Genomic DNA, 21,343 nt, shown 5'->3' with positions numbered 1-21,343 from the left:
CCCTAGCCTTTATGGGACTAAACTCAAAATAATTGTCAGACAAAAAAATCATGAAGTCAAGCACATAATATTATATTTGGGGGAAAGGATTATAAATTAAAATGTAAACTGTGACTGTGGCATTGCACATGATTGTTGCGAGCAATACCACAAAGCTGGTACTCGTTATTTACAATGGCAGAGAAGAATGTTCAAACCACTAATAAAGTTTAAAAGCAAGACATGAATCCATCAAAGTCTCCATGTGTCAGAGTTGCCACATCATTTTTCATCCCCGTGGCCATGGGTAGGTTCAGGGCTGTATTACGTCTGCCCCAACCAGTGAAGCAGTGAAGCAACTTAATTTCCTGCCTCTAGTCTCTCTCTTCCTAGGAACTCACCTTCCCTCACACTGCCCGAGCTACCTCTCTAAAATGCAAAATGAGCTACCTCTCTAAAATGCCTCTAAAATGAAGCAGAGCAGCCCAGGACATCAAAGGCTGGGTCCCAGTCTTGCATGAAGGCCCCATCAGCTATGAACTCAGGCATTTTAGGCAAGTTACTTAATCTTTTTGTGAATCATTTCCCCCTAATTTTAGTGAGGATGAAATGAAAGCAGTATGTTAAGTGCTTAGTCCAATGACGAGCTCATAGCAGTCAGTCAGTATAAGCTTTTATTATTACACTTCTATTCAACTGTTTCATTTCTACATAATGAAATCTAATCATTGGCAATGATATCTAACCACTGATCACGCAGGAACCTGTGTGATCTAACCCCCGTTTGTCTTCTCCCAGGTCACAACCTTCTCTAAATACATCTGGCAAATTTGTGACTCCAAGTACTTCTCAAGCTCTTTCTCTGCCATTTCTGTATCTCTGATGTCGGTTAACCATCCAACTTCAGCTCGGGTCATGATCTTGCAGTTTATGAGTTTGAGCGCAGTTTGGGAGTACAGAGCCCGCTTCAGATCCTCTCTCCACCCCCCCGCCCCTCCCCCACTCATGTGCATGCACGCTTTCTCTCTCTCTCTCAAAAATAAATAAACATTAAAAAGAAGAAAAGGAAAGCCTTATTTCATCCAGGAAGACCATGAGGCTATGAAGTGACTATGAAGCTTTCCTCAAATTCCTCCTTTTTTTGTGTTCTGGCAGCACCATAGGGGTTTGAGAGAAGTTGACCAAAGGGAGTCATATTTTATAGGAAACACAAACAGGACCCTCGGTGGACTAGAGAAGAGAAATGATGGATACAAGAAAAAAGGATGGCTTCTAAGCTTAGATCTAAACAACTGGGCCTGTCGTGGTGCATTTATTGATATGGGAAGCCTGGAGGGAATAAGGCTGTGAGGTAGTAGTAATAAAGACATCCATGTTTTAGGTTAGGTTTGATAGGCCAGTCAAATATCCCGGTAGAATTGGTAAGTAAGATGTTGAATATGTGAGTCAGGATTTGGGGAACGGTCAGGGCTATGGATATAAAATGGGGAGTCATTACTCTATAGGTGGGACCAGAGGAGATAACTTTGGGGAACCCCGGGGACCAGCAATATTTAGAGATCAGCTAGAGGAAGAGAAACCTGTTAACATACATGTGTGAGTTTACTCGCCTAGCACCTTCTTGAAGTTAAATACTGTCTCATTTAGCTTGGTGCCTAGCAGTGTTTGTCATAAAAATCCAATAAAAGCTTGTTAAATTCATTTCAACTCTAAAAGCAAAGAATGGTGGCCTCTTAGACATCTCCCACCTGTACACTTAAATACTTTGGCAGCATTTGCAAAATAAGCATGAAGAACAACGCCAGCATCCAGATTAGGGTGGAAAATGGTGGATAGTTCCATGACTTCTGGAGACAGACTGGTCCTCCCTGCCTCCTAACCTCTCCCTAGCCCTTTCCCTAGGGTCACACTCCAAAGGGCAGGGCCTCAGTGCTCACGTAGAAATGGCAGGAAGCCCAGGATCCCAGCATGGTCCTCCAGGCTGTATACCATGGGCCTTGAGAGAGCAGCAGCTGCCAGAACATATGGGTGACCAGTAGGAGTTCCCCATAGTTGTGGACTGAAGCACCTCCGTGTACACAATACCCAATTTTCAAAAAGGTTTGTGACAAACTTTCTCTAGTATCTTGCCATGTTTTTCCCATTGACTTTAACAGTTTCATACCCATATTTTTCTGATCCCGTTCCTGCAAAGCATTTAAGAATTTGTAGATCAAGACACATCCCTCTTTTTCACTCTCTTCTTGCTACTGGTCTGTTTAGGACTTCATCATCCTTCACCTTGGAAAGTTCGGTAGCCTTCTATCTAGTCTCCCTACCTGCATTTTCTCCCCACTTTGCCATCAGAATGACTACACCAAAGCATTTCCCTGTTAGGGTATCCACCTGCCACGAACTTCAATGGCTTCCATTGCTTACTAAAAATGTAAGATTCCAAAATTTTAAGGTTGATGTTCCAGATCTCCCACCATCTGTCATTTCCAGGCACCCTGTCCAGTATTAGTGCCCATCAACCATACTCTGCCTAATGGATCAGGCCCCCATTTTTTCCCCACAAAATAGTTACTGTGGTTGTTTGTTTGTTTGTTTGTTTGTTTTTGTTGTATATCAGCACCTGCCATTTCTTTCGCTCAGAATGCTTCACCTGTTTCCAAATCCATTAACATCCTACTCCTCAAATTCCAGGCCAGTGCCACCTTCTTCAAGGAAACTCCTTACTCACCCCACTGGAGGGAGAAGTCCTTGTCTATACTTCTGAAAGAACTAGTGCTTATTTTTTTTTTAATTTTTTTTACATTTTATTTGAGGGAGAGGGAGTGTGTGTGTGGCATGAGTGAGTGCTAGCAGGGTAGAGGCAGAGAGAGAGGGAAAGAGAACCTGAGCTGAAAGACATAAAGAGCACTCCAAGATATGAAAGATACACTCAAATACTCATAGGTCTTTGGAGGATTTTGAGCAGGGCATCAACATGACCAGACCAGATCTTTGGAAAGATCGCTCTAAATATATGTGCAAGGTGGAGGGGAGGATCTGGGGACAGGATCCCTCAGGAGGAGGCTCCTACATGTTGCTCAGGCTGAGAGACACCGCCTGGCACTTCTCCCAGGTCTCTGCCACAGCAGTAACCGCTGTCTCTGCCTCTAATCAGGGCTTCCAGGGCAGCGGCTGAGGAGACCTTACCAAGGAGCACCACGCAGTAGATGCTGAAACATCGCCCCCAGGAGAAGAAGCAGTAACATGGCAGCACCTGTTTGAAAGGAATTAAAAAGCAGCAGACTCCCTTTAGAAAGGAACAATGTCCAAGAAAGGGCGAAATAAGGGCGAGAAGCCCGAAGCGCTCATCGTCGCCCTTCAAGCTGCCAATGAAGACCTCAGAACCAAGCTCACCGACATCCAGATAGAGCTGCATCAGGAGAAGTCCAAGGTGAGTGAGGCCCCTTGGGGCCACAGCCTGGAGAGCGGCTCTGGCCCAGCTCTGCCTGCTGGCCCACCCCAGTGGCTCCTCTCTGCCATTTTCTGAGAAGAGCAATAACCCCTGTATTTATGGAGATTCTCGTGTGTGTGTGTGTGTGTGTGTGTGTGTGTGTGTGTGTGTGTGGCAGGACTCGAGCACAGGATTCACAGAAGGTGAAAATAACATGCTCATGAGACTGATCTCTGCCTCCTCAGGAAGCCTGGTTCAGGAAACCAGCTATAATCATTGAGACGACATCCACCCCCACTCCCTCCCACCACTTCTTAGTTGTCCTGTCCTGGGCGAGCTCCGCCCTGCCCTCTACGGGTTCTTCCCGGTATGGCACAGGACAGCCTTTCTAAAATAGATCGTATCAGGTCACTCCTCTTCTCAAACCCTTCAGCGGCTTCTAACCCTTTCTCAAAGCCAAAGGGTTTTCCCTACCACTACAGGATATCTCTTCCGCCCCTCGATGAGCAATCTCACAGTACTTTACCCCGGATGACTCTGTTATATCCTCTTTGCTGGATCAAAATATCCACTGATCACAATTAGGGCCTTTGCCCCTTTGCCCCCAGGCAGCTGTGTACCTCTTTCCTATGTCAGCTCTGGTACCTACCATCTGTCACAGTCTCTAAGATAGTACACTTCTCATGCCCAGTTACTTCCATAGCCTATTTTGATTCATTTAATAGTGATTTCTGTATTTATCTATTTACTTGTTTAGTGCTTATTTCTGCTGTCCAGTGTAATCTCCAAGAAAGCAGAGTCCTACCTGACCTCTATCCCCAGAACCTAAATAAATGTCTAGAACTGAAAAGCTTAGCCTGGGTTTGTCGACTGAGCAGAGGAACGAATGAAGGGTGATTCATTCCTTATACCTTAGCTTCGTCAGCAACATCCTGCTATCTCAAGAGCTCTGATGAGGTTCCAGTTAGGCAAGTATGTAAAGCAGTCATGATGATTGGATGAGAAAATTTGTATTACACGCTCAGAGAGATGCTAGGCACCTGGTATACTCCTAAAAAATTATTCATAGTAATATTCTTTCTAATACCTCTGTACCTGAGTCAGTTGCTAACTCAATTTAGGAAAGTCTCTTCACTCCTCTGAATCTCATCTCTTAGCTGAATATGCTAACACTTATCTCTCCAGAGTGGTGCAGATATCAAATAGGGTCACAGACAGGAAAGTATTTTCAAATATCCGACATACAGGAGACATTTTGCTCCCTCCAAACCAGGCAACTGCCAGCATAAAGTTGCCCTATGTAGATAACTCTTTCTGTAGTAACACGAATAGTTCCTGATCTAGCTATAGATCAAAAATCAATATCCTTATTCTTTTTTATCTGTATCTTCTTCCTTGACATTGCTATTAAATTTTAATTATTGGGGTGCCTGGGTGGCTCAGTTGGTTGAGCGTCTACCTTCAGCTCAGGTCGTGATCTCACGGTTTGTGAGTTCGAGCCCTGTGGTTGGCTCTGTGTTGACAACTCGGAGCCTGGAGCCTGCTTCAAATTCTGTCTCCCTCTCTCTTGTCCCTCCCCTGCTCACACTCCGTCCCTGTCTCAAAAATAATGAATAAACATTAAAAAAATTAATTATTGGGCCACCTGGGTGGCTCAGTCAGTTAAGCATCCAACTCTTGACTTCCACCAGGTCATGGGTTCGAGCCTTACATCGGGCTCTGTGTCCACAGTGTGGAGCCTGCTTGGGATTCTCTCTCCCTCCCTCTCTGTCTGCCCCTCTCCTGCTCTTGCTCTCTCTCTCTCTCAAAATAAATAAACTTAAACAATTTTTAAAATTATTTATTTTCCCAAATATGTATTCTCCTGGTTTCAGCAATAATAAAGCTTGGATCTGCCAAAGCCCCTTGCCTCCTGTCTCTGCTAAGGCTTAACCTTGGATAACCAGACCCCATTGTAAAATTTGTGAAGGAAGCTTTTTTCCATGAAGCTAAAAGGGATGTGATATCATAAAAACAAAGAGAATAAAACAAAACAGAAACACTCATTTGAGAGTCAGTAGACCAAGGCCTTGTGTTTATCTCTCCTCGGGGACAAATTTAAGTGTCTCAATACCTTGACCCATAATTCAGATGATTGAATGTGTTTCTGCATATCTTTGTCTCTCAAGCATCACTGTGAATTAGAATAACCTGGGGGAACTCATTAAAAATTGAGATCTCTGGGCCCACAGCGCAAAGATTCTGATAAAGCAGGCATGGTGAGGGCCAGGACTTGTACCTCTAGCAGACCGTCCAGGCAGTCCCCGTGGAGGTGGCTCTCTGCCTTCTTGTTGGCAAACATACCACTCTAAGATTCCTTCCAGGTCTGACAGTCTATGAACATTTCACCAGTTTTAACTTTCCCTGGGGCAGCATAACGTTTCAAGGGAGGCCGACTCCTTTAATTGTAGTAATGACAGGATGACAAACTCCATTCATGGGAGAAGCCTGTCCATCTGGAGACCGGTAGCCATAAACTGACGCTGATTTACGGAGAGCAGACTCCTGAGGTTTCAAAAGGCAGAGGTCCTGCAGACCCTACCACTGCCAATTTTGCACACATTCAAGTCTTTTAAAAGGGGGAAGTCTTGAGCGTGGACAGGGCTACCTGTTTATTCAGGGCCTGGCACTGGTATCTAAGCCAGCAGATCAAATGTAACCTCCCCTTCCTCTGACAAGAGCCTGGAAGTCAGCTCGTGTAGAAAAGCACTGCCCTTATCCTTCTCTCTGCTGGCTGCCCCCAGTCTCCCTCTCTGTGGCAGTTAATTACAGTCCCAGCACAGGGACTAAAACAAAGCCCCACCGCCTGTCAGCAGCCTTCCCCAAAGAGCAAAGGCAAGTCATAAAGCAGTTTTATTAAAATAAATATGATTGTGTTTCCAAAGGCCCAGGCTTTAGGAGAGAGAATATAGACAATGCCAAGATGGAACTCATCCTCTCAGTTTGGCTCCTAGGCTATCATGATAAAATCACAGTTCAGCTACTGAGAAATGGGCAAGGTAAAGAGGGGAAACCTTTGGAACGATGGAGCATTACTCATTTTTCCAGAAAGACACATCTTCCCACTGACATTTACAGAACACACTGCAGACAGAGTCATGAATGTTTTAAACTGATTATATAAATAGCTACACATTATTGAATGTGAACGTGTACTATCTGTCACACACTGTAATAAGCACATTTCATCCTGACATCACTGCACCTCTCTCACTTAGCACCTGGGTGACCCTGAGGAGGTTTTAAAATCCCTCTGTGTTTCCTTTTCCTCCTCTGTCAAATGGGAGAATAGCAGTGTCTACTTCATACGGATGTGTGTGGGTATGTTGGTCTTGAATAGTGAGTTTGTGTCAAGCATGTTCATTATTATGATTCAAGTGTAGGTCGGCATTGTTGTTATCCCCATATTACAGGTGAGGAAACTGAGGCTCAGTGAAGTAACATAATTTACCCGGAGTCACATGTTACTAGGTGGCAGAACTGGTTCTTCCACTCCCTTTGCGTCTCCTCCAAAGTCTATTATTTTCTTTTCTGATACATTTTCCCCAGCTTTATTGAGCTATAACTGATATATCACATTGTATTCATTTTAGGTGTACGACATAATGATTTGACATATGTATATATTAAAGAATGATTACAAGAAGTTTACTCAACATCCATCACCTCACATAGTTACAAAATATTTTTTCTTGTGATGAGAACTTTTAAGATCTCCTCTCTTCACAACTTTCTTGTTTTTAAATGTTCTATATCTTTTTTAAAAGTTTACTTATTTATTTTGAGAGAGAGAGAGAGAAAGAGAGTCTGCAGGCACAAAAGAGGAGCGGGGAGAGAGAGAGAATCCCAAGCAGGCTCCACGCTGTCAGCTAAAATCCTGACGTGGGGCTCCACCCCACAAACCGTGAGATCATGACTTCAGCTGAAATCAAGAGTTGGACATTTAACCAACTGAGGGTCACCCAGGTGCCCTTCTGTCTTCAAAAGTTTCAAATATGCAGTACAGTCTTGTTAATTATACCCACCATGCTGTACGTTACATTCCCAGATCTTATTCATCTTACAATTAGGAGTTTTTCCCTTTTAACCGCCTTTACCCATTTCTCCCACCTGTAACCCCCGGCCTCTGACACCCACCAATCTGTTCTCTGTATCTATGGGTTCAAGGTTTTTAGATTCCTCATCCAAGTGAGATCACATAGTGTTTGTTTTTCTGTCTCTGACTTATTTCACTTAGCATAATACTCTCAGGGTCCAACTGTGTTCTTGCTAATGGCAAGATTGCCTTCTTTTTAGTGGCTTAATGATAGTTTATTGTGTATATGTACTTTATATAATGTGTGTATACACACTTTCTTTAACCATTCATCCATTGATGGACTTAGGTTATTTCCATGTCTTACAGAACCTATGCTCTTAAAAAATAAGAAGGTAACTTTTTTTCTCCCTTTCCCTCCCCCATGGTCTTAAATACTGAGAACAAACTGAAGGGTTGATGGGGGTTGGGGGAGAGGGGAAAGTGGGTGATGGGCATTGAGGAGGGCACCTGTTGGGATGAGCACTAGGTGTTGTATGGAAACCAATTTGACAATAAATTATATTTAATATATAAAAAAAGGGAAGATCTGGGGCACCTGGGTGGCTCAGTTGGTTAAGTGTCTGACTCTTGGTTTTTGCTCAAGTCACGATCTCATGGTTCGTGATTTCGAGTCCTGCATTGGGCTCTGCGATGACAGTGCAGAGATTCTGTCTGCCCCTCTCTCCAAATAAATAAATAAACTTAAAAAAATTTAAAGGTCCGGAAAAAAATGGAAACCTTCAGCAAAGAAAGAAAGAATGGCAGAAGTTTGTTCTACACTATTATGCAAATTACAAATGAAGAAACAAAGTGTTGGGGGTGGGAGTAGATGAACCCTTCCCCCATAGATGTCTGCGTTTCCACTCCGAGGAAATGAAACAAAAATACTAGACACAATCAACATATAGTTAGTAGAAATTTGTCTACAAGAGTTGCCAAGCACTGATAGGAATAACAATTCAGGGAAGTCGGTCGTTTTGACTGAACTCCAAGCATAATGACTGAGAAGATGGAACTGGGGAGGCCCCTGTGGTGGGTAGGAGGGAACAGAAAGTGAGGCCTCTGTGCTGTATGTCCTTGTCATTTCTGAGCCAGCACATTCATGTCTATAAAATGAGCGGATTGTGGAGAGCATAGAGTCGCTACAGTCCTTCCAGAATGGTAGGGATACGTCAGGGAAGGCAACTGTGTGCTCCAGCTCTTCCTGCATGGAGATAGCTCTCAGGATCCTCAGGGGTCAGATGTCCCCTGGCCCCCTGGTCTAGGTGATGCCTCTTCCCCTACATCCATTTACTCTGTCACATCACCCTGCTGTACCTGTGTCATAGAACTCTGTACTGTCTGAAGGTATCATGTTCTGCTTATGTATCGCCTGCTGACTCCCTCACTCTCAGTATAATGTAAGCTTCTCATGGGTAAGAGACCATGTGTGCTTAAGGTACCCCCTAGGGAAAATGCCTTCAGTGATTTGAGTACTGCCTGGAATGAAGGAGGTGCTCACTGCTACTTGTTGAGAACATTCTCATGTTGCCTTTTAGAAACTTTCCCAACAACCCCCTGGCATAAATTTATTTATTTAGGTAGAAAGCCCGAGGCTTGAGCAGAGAAAGGATTTCCATCCAGGTCTGTCTCTTTTTTGGACCAGCCCTCTGAGCCATTAGGCTTCGGTGTTTTCCTCTGTTTTTCTCTCCTGTGGACAGCGTGAGGCCATGATCCACTGCCCAGGGTGTGAGCTCATGGGGGATTGCTGTGAGATGTGAAATCCACTCACCAATTCCCTAGGGCTTCCTACTTTTCCTCAGAGGCAGCCTACAGCTCCAGTGAACCCCAAGGGCACAGTGACAGAGGGCTTGGAGGCCCAGGTAGCAGAGAACAGGGCTCTACGCTGGAGGCAGCAAAGCAGCAGGCCTGGGTTGCAGGTTCTGGAGTAGTCAGCTCCAGACAGGAGTTTGCACAACTGGAACAGCCCTCAGACTGCAGAACACTTTCAGACCTCCCAGCGAGCCTGGGAGGAGGGCAAGGTGTAATTACTATTCCAATTTCTCTGAAAAAGAGAATGAGTTCTTAACTCATTTAAGTGATGTGCTCCCAATGACACAGCAAGTGGAGGAAGGAGCCGAAATGGGAATTCCCGGATGACCTGGGTAATACTGAATATCTTGTTGCCTCCAGGACTCCCAGAAAATCAGCCAACCCTTGTCCTCAGGTGACTGCTAGGGAGCCTCCACATTCAAGGCCCCAATTTGGGAGGCAGTATTTCTTGCCTTATGCACTTTTTGTTTTGTTTTCAGGAAGTGTTAAATGCCTAAAAGTAAGAAATGCAACAATAGAAGCCTTTGTACCTTCCCAGTCGTATAAAATTGCCCTTATAAGCAACCTTGTGATAGTGGGAGCTTTTCCCTCCTTCTTATCTCCTGACTGAGTGGTACTTAGTGCCTGGGAGACCCCCTGCCTGCTTACTGTGAGTTTGGATCTCCTGGAACATCCAAGGCAGATAATCCACACCAAAGTTTAACATTAGCTTGTCTTGCCTTGATAACCTCTCAACTTCCTTATCTTGGACAAGGCCATCCAATTTTTAAACCTAGATTTCTAAGGTCACGTCAAAGCTCAAACATCACCATCTTTATCTTGGCAGAATTTACACTGGCATTTTTCAAAGGCCAGACTAGAACGGAAGATACAATGCGAGACCATTGTGGGATAGTCATAAATGTTCTTGCTTCTGTCACAGTGTCAGCTTTTCTCAGTAAGATTACATTTTCCTAGGGATTTGTTCACTTCCATAAAACCTCTGTATCTTTCAGAGCCCTGCTCACTGCTCAGCCCCTTGTCCTGTCTCACCCCACCCCCCACTCCTGCACACACATAATCTGAGTTTCTTCCAAGTTAAGAGTAGATGCTGCTAATTCTAGGGAACTCAAGACATCCCTAGGAGGCCCAGTTTTACCTTTGAACATCTGTATCTGTTAGGAAAATAGTTATTACAGTCTTAATATAATAGTAATGTTAGTCTTAGCCTGATAATATGGGTTTTTATATTTATGTTGTTGGTATTAATATAGCATTGCATGATATTATGGTATTAATATAGCATTGCATGATATAATAGTATTAATATGTACAATATCTGTCAAAATTAACACTGTACTATTTAACTATAAGTTGATAATTATTAATCTCCCAGGTGTTCCAGCCTTTGCAAAGGACTTTTCAAACATTATCTTAAGTCAGCCCTCACAACCATATGAGAATGAGGCCCCCAATCCCAGTTTACTTATGAGAAAACTGAGGCTGGGGTTGGTAAAGAGCTTGCTGGAGGTTTCAAAGTGAGCAGGCAGGTCCAGGACCTGACTCAGACCCGCCTCCTGGCCCACACTGGTCTCTCCACAGTCTTCTTCACACTCTGTTTGTACAGAGACCAGTCCTCACGCTTCTCATCTGACGTTCAGGTGACACAGACGTTACCTACATCACAGAGCTGCTGAGGGTAAACATGGTGGTGTGTGTAAAGCCTTTGGGAAGGTGCCAAACTCACAGTAAACCTCCAATAAATGCCATCATGTGATACAGTGGAAATTTTTGTCTGAAATATTTCCACTTATCAAAATGGATTCTTTCTTCTTCCAAGTATTTTTTTTTCCACTTCAAGTATTATCTTTATATTTTTCATTGTTACTCAGGAGTAGTCTTTTCTCTTTTTGGGTACCTTTTACATTAAGATGGTAAAGTCCATTTTCTTACCAGTACAATCTGAGCTGCAAATAATTTTCAGAAAATTATTTTACTACAAAAATTTTAATTGGCTTTTTTTTCCCTCCCAAATGTCAATCACATCCTTTGTGTCTCCTTCATAGTCAAACACTTCTCCCAAGCTTAGAAAAACAAGTCATACCTAGAAATTCTGCAAAAATGCCAGTTTCTATGGCAACCAAATAAGCAGACATGAAAAATGTCAAATGTAATCAATCAATGCCTTTGAATTTTCTTTGAGTTCTATGGATTCCTTTAAGTGATGGACAGGAAGGCCAGTGTTTGTATTTGTTTTTTTCTTCAGGTTGGAATATATTTTCTGTATACCTATATTTTCATTTTTTTTCTTTTTTATTCATCTCCAATCTACACACAAAGGATCAGTGTTTATAATTTGAGGGAAATGACAGAATCACAATGTGAAATAATCTAAGACCCCTGCAGAGAGTTTGACATAAATAATTTTAGGTCCTGGATATCTCCTCTTATAGTCGGTAATATTACCCTCCTTTTCATAGTACTTTACACTTCAAGGTACTTTCCCAAGCATTATCTAATTTAACCCACAAAATAATCCTGTTATGGGTAAGTTGTAAGCATAAGCAAAGATCCTCAGAGGGATAAAGCAACTTCCTTAGATATAGCAGATTGTTAAATAAAAATGCAAACCCAGAATTACTTATCCTTTGTCCCTTTTTACTAGTTATTTATTGTTCTCAAAAGAACTGCTAAAATTTCCGTTAAGTAAGTTGCTACCTGCCAGCCTTTATAGTCAAGATGTTCCAAAGGCCTAACGTAAGTACAACCTGCTGAAATTGAAGGTAACTAATTTCTTATCACTTGAAGTTAACTTTATCAGAGTTAAAGTTAAATTATCAGAGTTTCTAAATCAATGAAAAATAAGCCCTCTTTTTTCACAAAAACTGCATTATTAGAAGAGAAATCAGGAAGCTTCTTCTGTAGAGGGCAAAATAGTACAGATTTTTGGCTTTGCAGACCAGTCTCTCTGAGACCGCTGAACTCCATTGTGACAAGAGCATGACTGTGTTCCAGTAAAACTTTATTCACAAAAATAGAGGCAAGAAATTATTTGTCTCATGGGCTGTGGTTTATCTACCCATAGTCTAGTCACTTGAGTTTATTCTAGAAAAATGGGGAGTAAGGTTTAGGTTGTCCTTATTGAAGCGCTGAGAGAATTATCAAGCAGAAGACAGGCATTCTTATATGTGATGGTCTTTTGTTTATTTGTTTCTTTGATTGTTTTATGCAGGGAAGTGATGGATGAGCGGTTGCTCCAAGAAACCCTACAAGTCTGTGTTCTCTAAACCATATGACAGGATGTATTATTCTTGCCTCTGGTTAGAGGGCTAGCCAGGGAAACATACTGGCATACATTCTTTAATTGCACACACACTCTCAGGCTCTTTATTATGTGTTGTGCTGGCAACCACTGGGTAGACAAAGATGAACAAGGCTTGTTGGCAGCTTTCGAGCAGTTTGCAGTCTGGAGTAGGAGCAGGAGAAGAGGTGGTGAAGACAGATAAGCATGCAAAAAACGATACCCATAGTATAAAGAAAAATGCAGAAAGGAGCAGTAAGGGGGTATTAGCCAAGTGCACTGAAAAGACATAAGCAGGAGAAATGAGGTTTGTCCTGGGCAGTCGGGGTGGTATGACTGGAGAAGGTGACATCTAGCTGGCCACGAGTGATGATAGGATCCCCAAGAGAGCTGAGGGAAGGGCAGGTCAGGAAGAGAAAACCATAGGCACATGGGTACAGAGATTCAGGGCATGTGCAGGAAAGAGCATAATCCCCCTTCATCATGCCTGCAGTATGGGACAGGTGAGGAGAGGTACAGCAGGAAGCAGAAATGGGAGCTGGAAGTCCAGCCGAATCTTTTTTTTCACTTTTTTTTTAATGTTTATTCATCTTTTGAGAGAGAGAGTCGGAGCACGAGTGGGGGAGGGGCAGAGAGAGGGAGACAGAATCCGAGCAGGCTCCAGACACTGAGCTGTCAGCAAAAAGCCTGATGTGGGGCTGGAACTCACGAACCATGAGATCATGACCTGAGCAGAAGTCAGCTGCTCAACTGACTGAGCCACCCAGGCACCCCAGCCAAATATTCTGATAGCCTGAAAGGCAAAGCTGAGGTGTAGGGGTTCCATTCTACAACATAAAGGAGCCCTGGGTGATTTTTGAGCAAGTACATAGATCACCTCAGACTTGGGCTTTACTAAGAGAAGTGTCACCAGCAGTGTGGGGAAAGCCAGGTTCATTCATTCAACACACCAAGAACCCTAGACCAAAGCTGTCCAGGAGAAATATAATGGGATCCACAAATGCAAGCCATGTATATAATTTTTAAATTTCTTGTAACCACAATTATAAAACATAAAAGGAATCATTGTTTTTTTTTAATATTTATTTGAGACAGAGACATAGAGCACGCGTGCACACATGCATGGGAGGGGCAGAGAGAGAGGGAGAGAGAATCCCAAGCAGGTTTTGTGCTGCCAGTGCAGAGCCAGACACTGGGCTCCATCTCACGAACCTCGAGATCGTGACCTGAGCCAAAATCACAAGTCGGTCACTTAACCGACTGAGCCACCCAGGCGCCCCTCGTTTTAATAAGATACTTTTTGTAACCCAATTTATCCAAAATACTATTTCAACATCTAATCTATATAAAAACGATTACTAAGATTTCTACATTCTTTGTCTTAACACTAAGACTTCAAAATTTGGTGTGTATTTTCACTTAGAGCAAGTCTCAATTCTGACCTGGGGCATTTCAAGCACTTGGTGTGGCTAGTAGTCCCCAGACTGGATAGCACAGCTCTAGAGCATATTTAATAAAAACGCATCCAGGAAGGGACCTTGGCCTGAGTTGGAAGCAAGATCAAAAGACAGCCATTTAAGGATGCCTGGCTGTTTATTTTGCCAAGTCTCCTTGTGCCCTGAGTTCTTTTAGAATAACCAACGTGGGAATAACTGCTGTGCCTTTAAAATAAAATATTCATAAATTGCCAGGTGGACTTAGAAAATCCTGCTCTAGCCAAAGGTAGGTAAACTGTTAAGGTAAGTAAAATCTCACACGCTTGTATTATAATTACAGTAGTCTGAATGAGGAGTTTGAATCTTAACATTTTTCAGCTGGAGAGACTCTTCACAATTATTTCACGAAAACTTCCAATTTTACAAATGGCAGAGACCCAATTCCACTCAACCAGATATTACTCCAGGGGTTGCCTAATTCTTCCCTTTTTCTAGTTTATTGTGTGTGTGTGTGTGTGTGTGTGTGTGTGTGTGTGTGTGTGTGTGAGAGAGAGAGAGAGAGAGAGACAGACAGACAGACAGACAGACAGACAGACAGGAGAGAGATTCTTTGGGTACACGGCAGAGGCAGAAAGACAAAGATAGGCAGCAGAGATGTGGGGTTCAGGGGGAGGACAAAAATAAGGAACATTTGCTAAGAGGCTTTTTCAAGCTACAAATGCCAGGCCCCCACCCTGATCTACTGAATCAGAGCCAGACTCACACACCAGATTAAGGTAGTGCCATGGCTAATCTACAAGAAGACCTATGTTATCGTTACAAATGTAACAAAACACAGAAGATTTTGTTCAGCCAAAGTACCTGAAAGGTCTAAAGGCTGGAAGGAATAGTTATTAAACTGCTTGGCAGGTTGGTTGTTGGGGGAGCAGGAGAGGGAGAAGAGTGGAGGTAGAGAAGGGCACAAAGGGACATCTGTGGACCATGCAGAAAGTTCCGGACACCAGACCCCTTTGGCAGAGACAGCCCAGTGATCTGCACTGTTTTTGGCTGGTGTGTGTGTGTATGTATAATGTCTGGGGATAGAACTAAGTTGTCACAGAAGGAAACATGATGTTCAGAATGTATCAACTGTCTTTATTTTTTACTTCCCCCAGTGCCTCAGACAAAAAGGAAGGGGGAAAAGGGGGGAAATGTTTTGTAATATCACTTTGGGCACCATTTTACGAATCTGATCGTAATATTGAACAGTCCTAAGATGCCCACATTTAATCAGCTTGCACCTGGCCGGGAATGTGTAGCCTGAAAAGGTGTGCAGGTGGTCTGTTTTGAACTCCTCCCCACCAGGGTGAAAACCATTATAGCTCCGTGTCCTAATTTTAATGTGCATGCGGTCACCTGGGGACTTGTTAAAATGCACGTCCTGATTAGAGGTCTGGGAACGAGGAGGCCCAGATCGCGCATCTCTGACAAGCTTCTGGGCGATGCCTGTGCTGGCTGTCTGCAGACCACACATGGGGCAGTAAGGCCGAGGAACATCAGATACTGCCGCACAAAGTAATACAGCATCCCCAGGTATTTCCTCCTCAACCTGCGCTGTATTTCCCCCTTTGGGCCCTTCGGTTCCCTTCCCTCAGAGGACACCGTGGCTGGGAGGAAGCGATGAGGGGTTAGGAGCCCAGAGGGCCCGAGCTAGAGATGCTTTCCTTGAAGGCTCCTCCCGTTTCATCCTTTGACCTCTCTGCCTTCAGGTGTCTAAGCTTGAGAGAGAGAAGACTCAAGAAGCAAAGAGGATCCGTGAGCTGGAGCAGCGCAAGCACACGGTCCTGGTGACGGAACTCAAAGCCAAGCTCCACGAGGAGAAGATGAAGGAGCTGCAGGCCGTGCGGGAGAATCTCATCAAGCAGCACGAGCAAGAAATGTCAAGGACAGTGAAGCTGCGGGATGGGGAGATCCAGAGGCTCAAGTCGGCCCTGTGTGCTCTCCGGGACGGCAGCAGCGACAAAGTACGGACAGCGCTCACCATCGAGGCCCGGGAGGAGGCCCGGAAACTGTTTGACGCGGAGCGCCTTAAGCTCCTACAGGAAATTGCGGACCTGAAAACTGCCAAGAAGCAGGTGGACGAGGCTCTCAGCAACATGATCCAAGCGGATAAAATAAAGGCTGGGGACCTAAGGAGCGAGCATCAGTCCCACCAGGAAGCCATCTCGAAGATCAAGTGGGAGTCAGAGCGGGATATTCGGAGGCTGGTTAGTAACCCAGTGCAGTGCGTCGGGGGCACATTGTCTTGGCAGGTGTCAGAGCGCCGCGGGCGCGCTTTTGCAGGTGTCTCTCATGAGTGCCCACCCCTTGTCGAGTGCTCTACCCAAAACACAAGATGGGTCCATAGGTAGGCAGGTAGGTAGATAAACAGATAGGCCCAGGCCAAAATTGGAACTGTAAAATGTAAAGGACACTGGAATCACCTTTCTCCTAAAAACTGGATTCTTCCAGCCGCACATGTGTGGAGAGTGTCTGTTCAATGATTCCTGTTTTCTCGAATGTCTATAAAAATATTCTAACGTATGAACTCTTCTAAAATCGACATGTTTTGTGGGCGTTCCATTTACAAAATGTTACTGGGTTTTTAAAGGGGTAGAGAAAGTTTCTGTGGCTTTTTAAGTTTCTGTGCCATCTGAAAATGGCAGCCACTGAGAGCTTCCTGAATGATTCACCTGTGTTCTTTCCAGGGACTGTGTCTGAAAGCAAGAAATAGAGCTATAAGATCCCTAGTCATTTTTAAAATAGATCTTCTTTCCCAAAATAAATAAGGGCCATTATAAGCAGGAGCCCTTATAACTTTTAAACTGGATGTCATTCCTAAGTAGTTTATTCGCTATTGCTAATTTCTAAGACTTATTTCAAAGCCTACAGAGTTAGATCTTTTTTCTCTTTTTTAAAATGTTTATTTATTTTTGAGAGAGAGAGTGAGCAGGGGAGGGGCAGAGAGAGAGGGACAGAGGATCTGAAGCAGGCTGTGTGCTGACAGCCGAGAGCCCAGTGAGGGGCTCACACCCATGAACCGTGAGATCATGACCTGAGCTGAAGTCAGACACTTAACCAGCTGAGCCCCCCCAGGTGCCCCAGATCTTTCTTTTTAATACGTATCACCAAAAGCCACATTGGTCTCTCACTATACATAAAATAACAACAAAGTATTATGTGAAAGCCTAGGTTGACCACATTCAATTGTTTTAGAAGACACATTTACATGCACCTATACTCAGATTGTTTAGCCTTAGTTATATCTTATCAAATTAACCCTCACCTATTAGAATGTACTTGATGCTTCTCTAAAAGTAGTATTTTCTGGGAACCTGGCAGGCTCAGTCGGTAGAGCATGCGACTCTTGATCTCAGTGTTGTGACTTATACCCCATGTTGGGGGTAGAGATTACTCAAAAATAAGATCTTTAAAAATAATAGCAATAATATTTTCTTAGGAAATCTACACTTTCTGTGTCTGCTGGTTCTAAGCAATTATTTTTTTAAGAACCCAATTATATTCCTTGGATTATATCTTTAGGATTTCAATTTTAAGTAAAAGTGGTTATCATAGAACATTTTGGAAAGAAATGTGTAATTTTCTTTGTACTGCAATACGGTGTGACTGTAAATTGTTGCCTTTTCCACACTTTCCAAATTCTTTATCTGCAATTCATTCTATTGCCCTGGTTGACAATAAAGACCAAACACAGTGCAGAAATATTGGTCTCTGCCCTGCCTTTGGTTTTTGAAATGACAACGGCTGATGAAGAAAGAACCAGCACTGTGAACTCTGGAGTTGAGTTAGCAGGTGGGTAGATGAAAAGGGTGTTGTACATCAAATATTTGTGTTTGTTGATGGTTTTGGATACAAACTCTCTGAGTATATCCACCTGTTGGTCTGTAGTTTCTTTCTGTGACTTGCTTTTACCAGCATACTACTAAAGTAGACACACAGTCTCTCTTAGTAAGAGTGTAAAATCTAAGCTACCTGAGGAGTGGTTAAAAAACTGGGTGCAAACAGAGAATCATGGGAAACTTTTTCAGTAGTACAGATGCACTTGTCTTCAGTTTTTTCTTTTTCTTGTCTTGTCACTACCCCTACACCCAGCTCCATTTTTGGAACTGGAAAGGAGGGAAGTGGGAGCCGTTCTGTTTAGAAAATTTCCCCAGGGAATTCTGGTATGTACCCCTCCCCATCTAAGAACTAGAACTGCGGAAGGATTTTCAGTATTCTGAAACCAAAGCCCATGCTTACAACCACTATGCAGTAGAGACTCATCGGCACTAATTACTGGACATTCTACTTTGAATATCCAGTTACTACTGGAAAACTACTTTGGAAAATGCTGGAAGTATGATGTTGGGGTCAATATTGCATAGTGCCTTTTAGAATGGGCTCTGGAGTCAGAAGACTGAATTTAAAATTGGGCTTCACCACTTAGGAGCCATAGGCCTATGGCAAAGTTTTTAACCCTTTGGGTGCTCAGTTGTCATCTGTAAAGTGGTGATAACAGAACTTACATAATAGAATTGTCATAAAAGGTGAGAAGGTATATAAAGCTTTGAGTATAGTGCCTTGAATGTAGTAAAAATTAGTAAATTTTAGTTATGATGATGGTGATGATGAAGATGATTATATTGGCAGTAATGGAATAATTTCCAGTACGTTCATTTAGGTAGGGTACATCAGAACCAGCTAGGAGCATGCAGGTGTGGAACTATGGTAAATTGTAAATGACATCATCGATGACAGGTCTAACAAATGAATGTACCTTTCAGTTAAGAATAACACAGGATTCAAATTTCTACAAGGAGATAGAAAAATAAAGGCAGTGCTTTCATTCCCAAATTAGCAGGACAGTGTTTGAATACTCACAAAGTTATCAGATGATGTCATAGGGCCATGCAGAGTTTAGCCCAGCGTCCTTCCAAAATTGATCTAAAATGTAATCGTGTGACTGGGAGGCAACAGTTCACAGATACTTCTTTATGGAAAAATGGGACTATTTAACAATTTCTCACAGTAAAGAAAGATTTGTACAAAGTCATCTATTATAAATGAGACAGTGTAATACAATTTTATTAAATGTCTCTATCCTATCCCCATTTTGAAAATTCTCACGAAATATAATGAAATGAGAAGAAAGGTTTCACCCGATGGCTGTGCTCCCCTCAAAAATTGTTTACAGACATTAACTAGTCCTCACCAGGAGTGGCAAAAATTTTTCAGTCCAATGAAACTCTGATCAATTGGTATTGAATGTTTATGGCCTTCAGTTGGCACGTAATTCTGAGATCAAGCCCAGGCTTAACAGAAGTGAGTGTTGGGATCAATAATTATATCCCACAGGTGTAGGAGAGGCAACAGTGGCTCATATTAACCAGGTGTTTTCCATTCCTGCTGTCCCAACCATGGTTTTGACAGTAATGGTAAAATGCTTGCTAAGAGCTATTTGCTCTGACATGTGGAAAAGAATGGAAAGAGCCACATAACATAAACCATGTTCCAAATCCTCTCCTGAATTCGCTGCAAATTCACCACCTCAATGCAAACCTATTGACCTTAGGAAACTAGGCTCCTGCAAAAGCGGAAGCTTCTTCAGTAAAAAATGACCAGTTCATAGCGGCTGCTGCTGTTTAAGGTGAACTCAAAGGCTATTCCTCTAAACAGGAGGGGATATCAACGATTGTCCTGGGAAATACTGTAGTGGAGTATTGAGTATCTGTATTTAGTAAAACAAATGACTCATTTTAAGGTCAACCTTCCTTTTCTAACTCCAACCAACCTGGACCATTTCAAACAATATATTGAATTAAAGCATCTATACAGGATATACCAGAGAGAAAAGGTTGTTCTCCTTGGCACCTAATTAGCCTAAGAGAGCCTTTCATTGTACGGTACTGCCTTGTCGTATTCATAAATTCAATGCACTTGTCACAGTTGTGATTTTTTTCCGTATCAATCAGCAGAAAGAAGTTAAACTCATACCATTGTAAAAATGCATTTTTTGTACAGCATTGTTAAATAAAATGTCCTGGGTGTCGTTTAATTCAGATGGATGAGATTAAAGCCAAGGACAGGATCATCTTTTCCCTGGAAAAGGAACTGGAGACCCAAACCGGCTATGTACAGAAACTGCAGCTGCAGAAGGAGGCTTTGGATGAACAGCTCTTTCTGGTCAAGGAGGCCGAGTGCAACATGAACAGTCCAAAACGAGAGATTCCGGGAAGAGCAGGAGACGGCTCTGAGCACTGCGGCAGTCCTGTAAGTCTGTCCGAGCTGAAGTGAAGAACTCAGGAGTCATCTTTTATTTAGCTCCCAAGTTTTACTTTCCACTTAAGCTCTTTTCCTGTTTACTGCAAGGCAATCAATTCTCCCTCCTACTATAAAACCAGCTAGTATCTTGGGAACAGGGTTTTCTAAACTCATAGACAACAAAGTGGTCGGCACCACATTAGCGGATCAGGAGAGAATTACCGGTCTTTTTAAATCTTTCATAGAATTTTTTTTAGCCACGGGATACCTGTCCAAACTTCAGCCTATTGTAAGTGCCATAAATTAGATGAAACTACTTTGCCTCTTGCCAAGACTGGTAATTTTCCCTTGTGTGAACCATTGGGTTGGAAATTGGCAAAGATGGTTGTCATCTGCAGGGGTCAAAATGTATAACTGTATAAAAGACGAAACCACTTAAATCATCATCTGAAAGCTTCTATTCTGATTGAACTTGCCGCTTATTACCCTGGATTTTCATCATTTTATATGAGAAATTATTTTCAGAACTGCAGCCATAGAAATCAGCTTGTATATAGTTGACTTTCATAAGTTATACCTTTCAAATTATTTAGCTGCTAAAAAGATGAAAATGGATTATTTAGGGACAGAGAGAGGTTCCAAAGTAGTACTTAGAACCAAGTAATGAATAATTTATGAATTGGTATTCAGGATATATATATCCCAGTAGGTGGCGGAACCAGGATTTAGCAGACGTAAGTTTTAGTTCTATCACTGACATTTACCTGCAGTGCAGCAAAACTGTCCAGAGAATGGGCTCTAGAGTCAGACTCTTTAGTTCAAATTCTGGATCTACCACATACCAGATGACCTTAGGCAAATTATTTTACCGCTCAGAATTTCCTCATCCGTAAAAGAGAGGCCATAGTGCTACTCCGTAAGGCTGGTCAGAGACTAGAAGAAATGGTATGTAAAATGTTGAGCATAGTGTCTGGCTCATAGTCAGCATTTAATACATATTAATTATGGATCTACTG

At 42.8% G+C, this 21,343-nt stretch overlaps 1 protein-coding gene across 10 annotated transcripts in view; it reads left to right on the top strand.

Moving 5' to 3' along the window:
- JAKMIP2 (janus kinase and microtubule interacting protein 2) overlaps positions 1-21,343 on the top strand; it is a 217,098-nt gene that overhangs the window by 140,603 nt on the left and 55,152 nt on the right. For 9 of the 10 annotated variants that reach the window (XM_045060664.1, XM_045060675.1, XM_045060662.1 and 6 more), the window contains exons 2-4: positions 3,128-3,403; positions 15,797-16,294; positions 20,127-20,336. In XM_045060664.1, the coding sequence (XP_044916599.1) occupies positions 3,275-3,403; positions 15,797-16,294; positions 20,127-20,336 (837 nt within the window). In that variant the 5' untranslated portion in view covers positions 3,128-3,274. Of the gene's footprint in view, positions 1-3,127; positions 3,404-14,639; positions 15,621-15,796; positions 16,295-20,126; positions 20,337-21,343 lie in introns of those variants that run through there. The other variant, XM_045060682.1, reaches the window with a different exon arrangement.

The sequence above is a fragment of the Felis catus genome, chromosome A1, assembly GCF_018350175.1.
Source record: "Felis catus isolate Fca126 chromosome A1, F.catus_Fca126_mat1.0, whole genome shotgun sequence".
Taxonomy (NCBI): domain Eukaryota; kingdom Metazoa; phylum Chordata; class Mammalia; order Carnivora; family Felidae; genus Felis; species Felis catus.
Note: the sequence above shows the minus strand (reverse complement) of the source record. Positions and strands in the feature narration are given on the sequence as shown.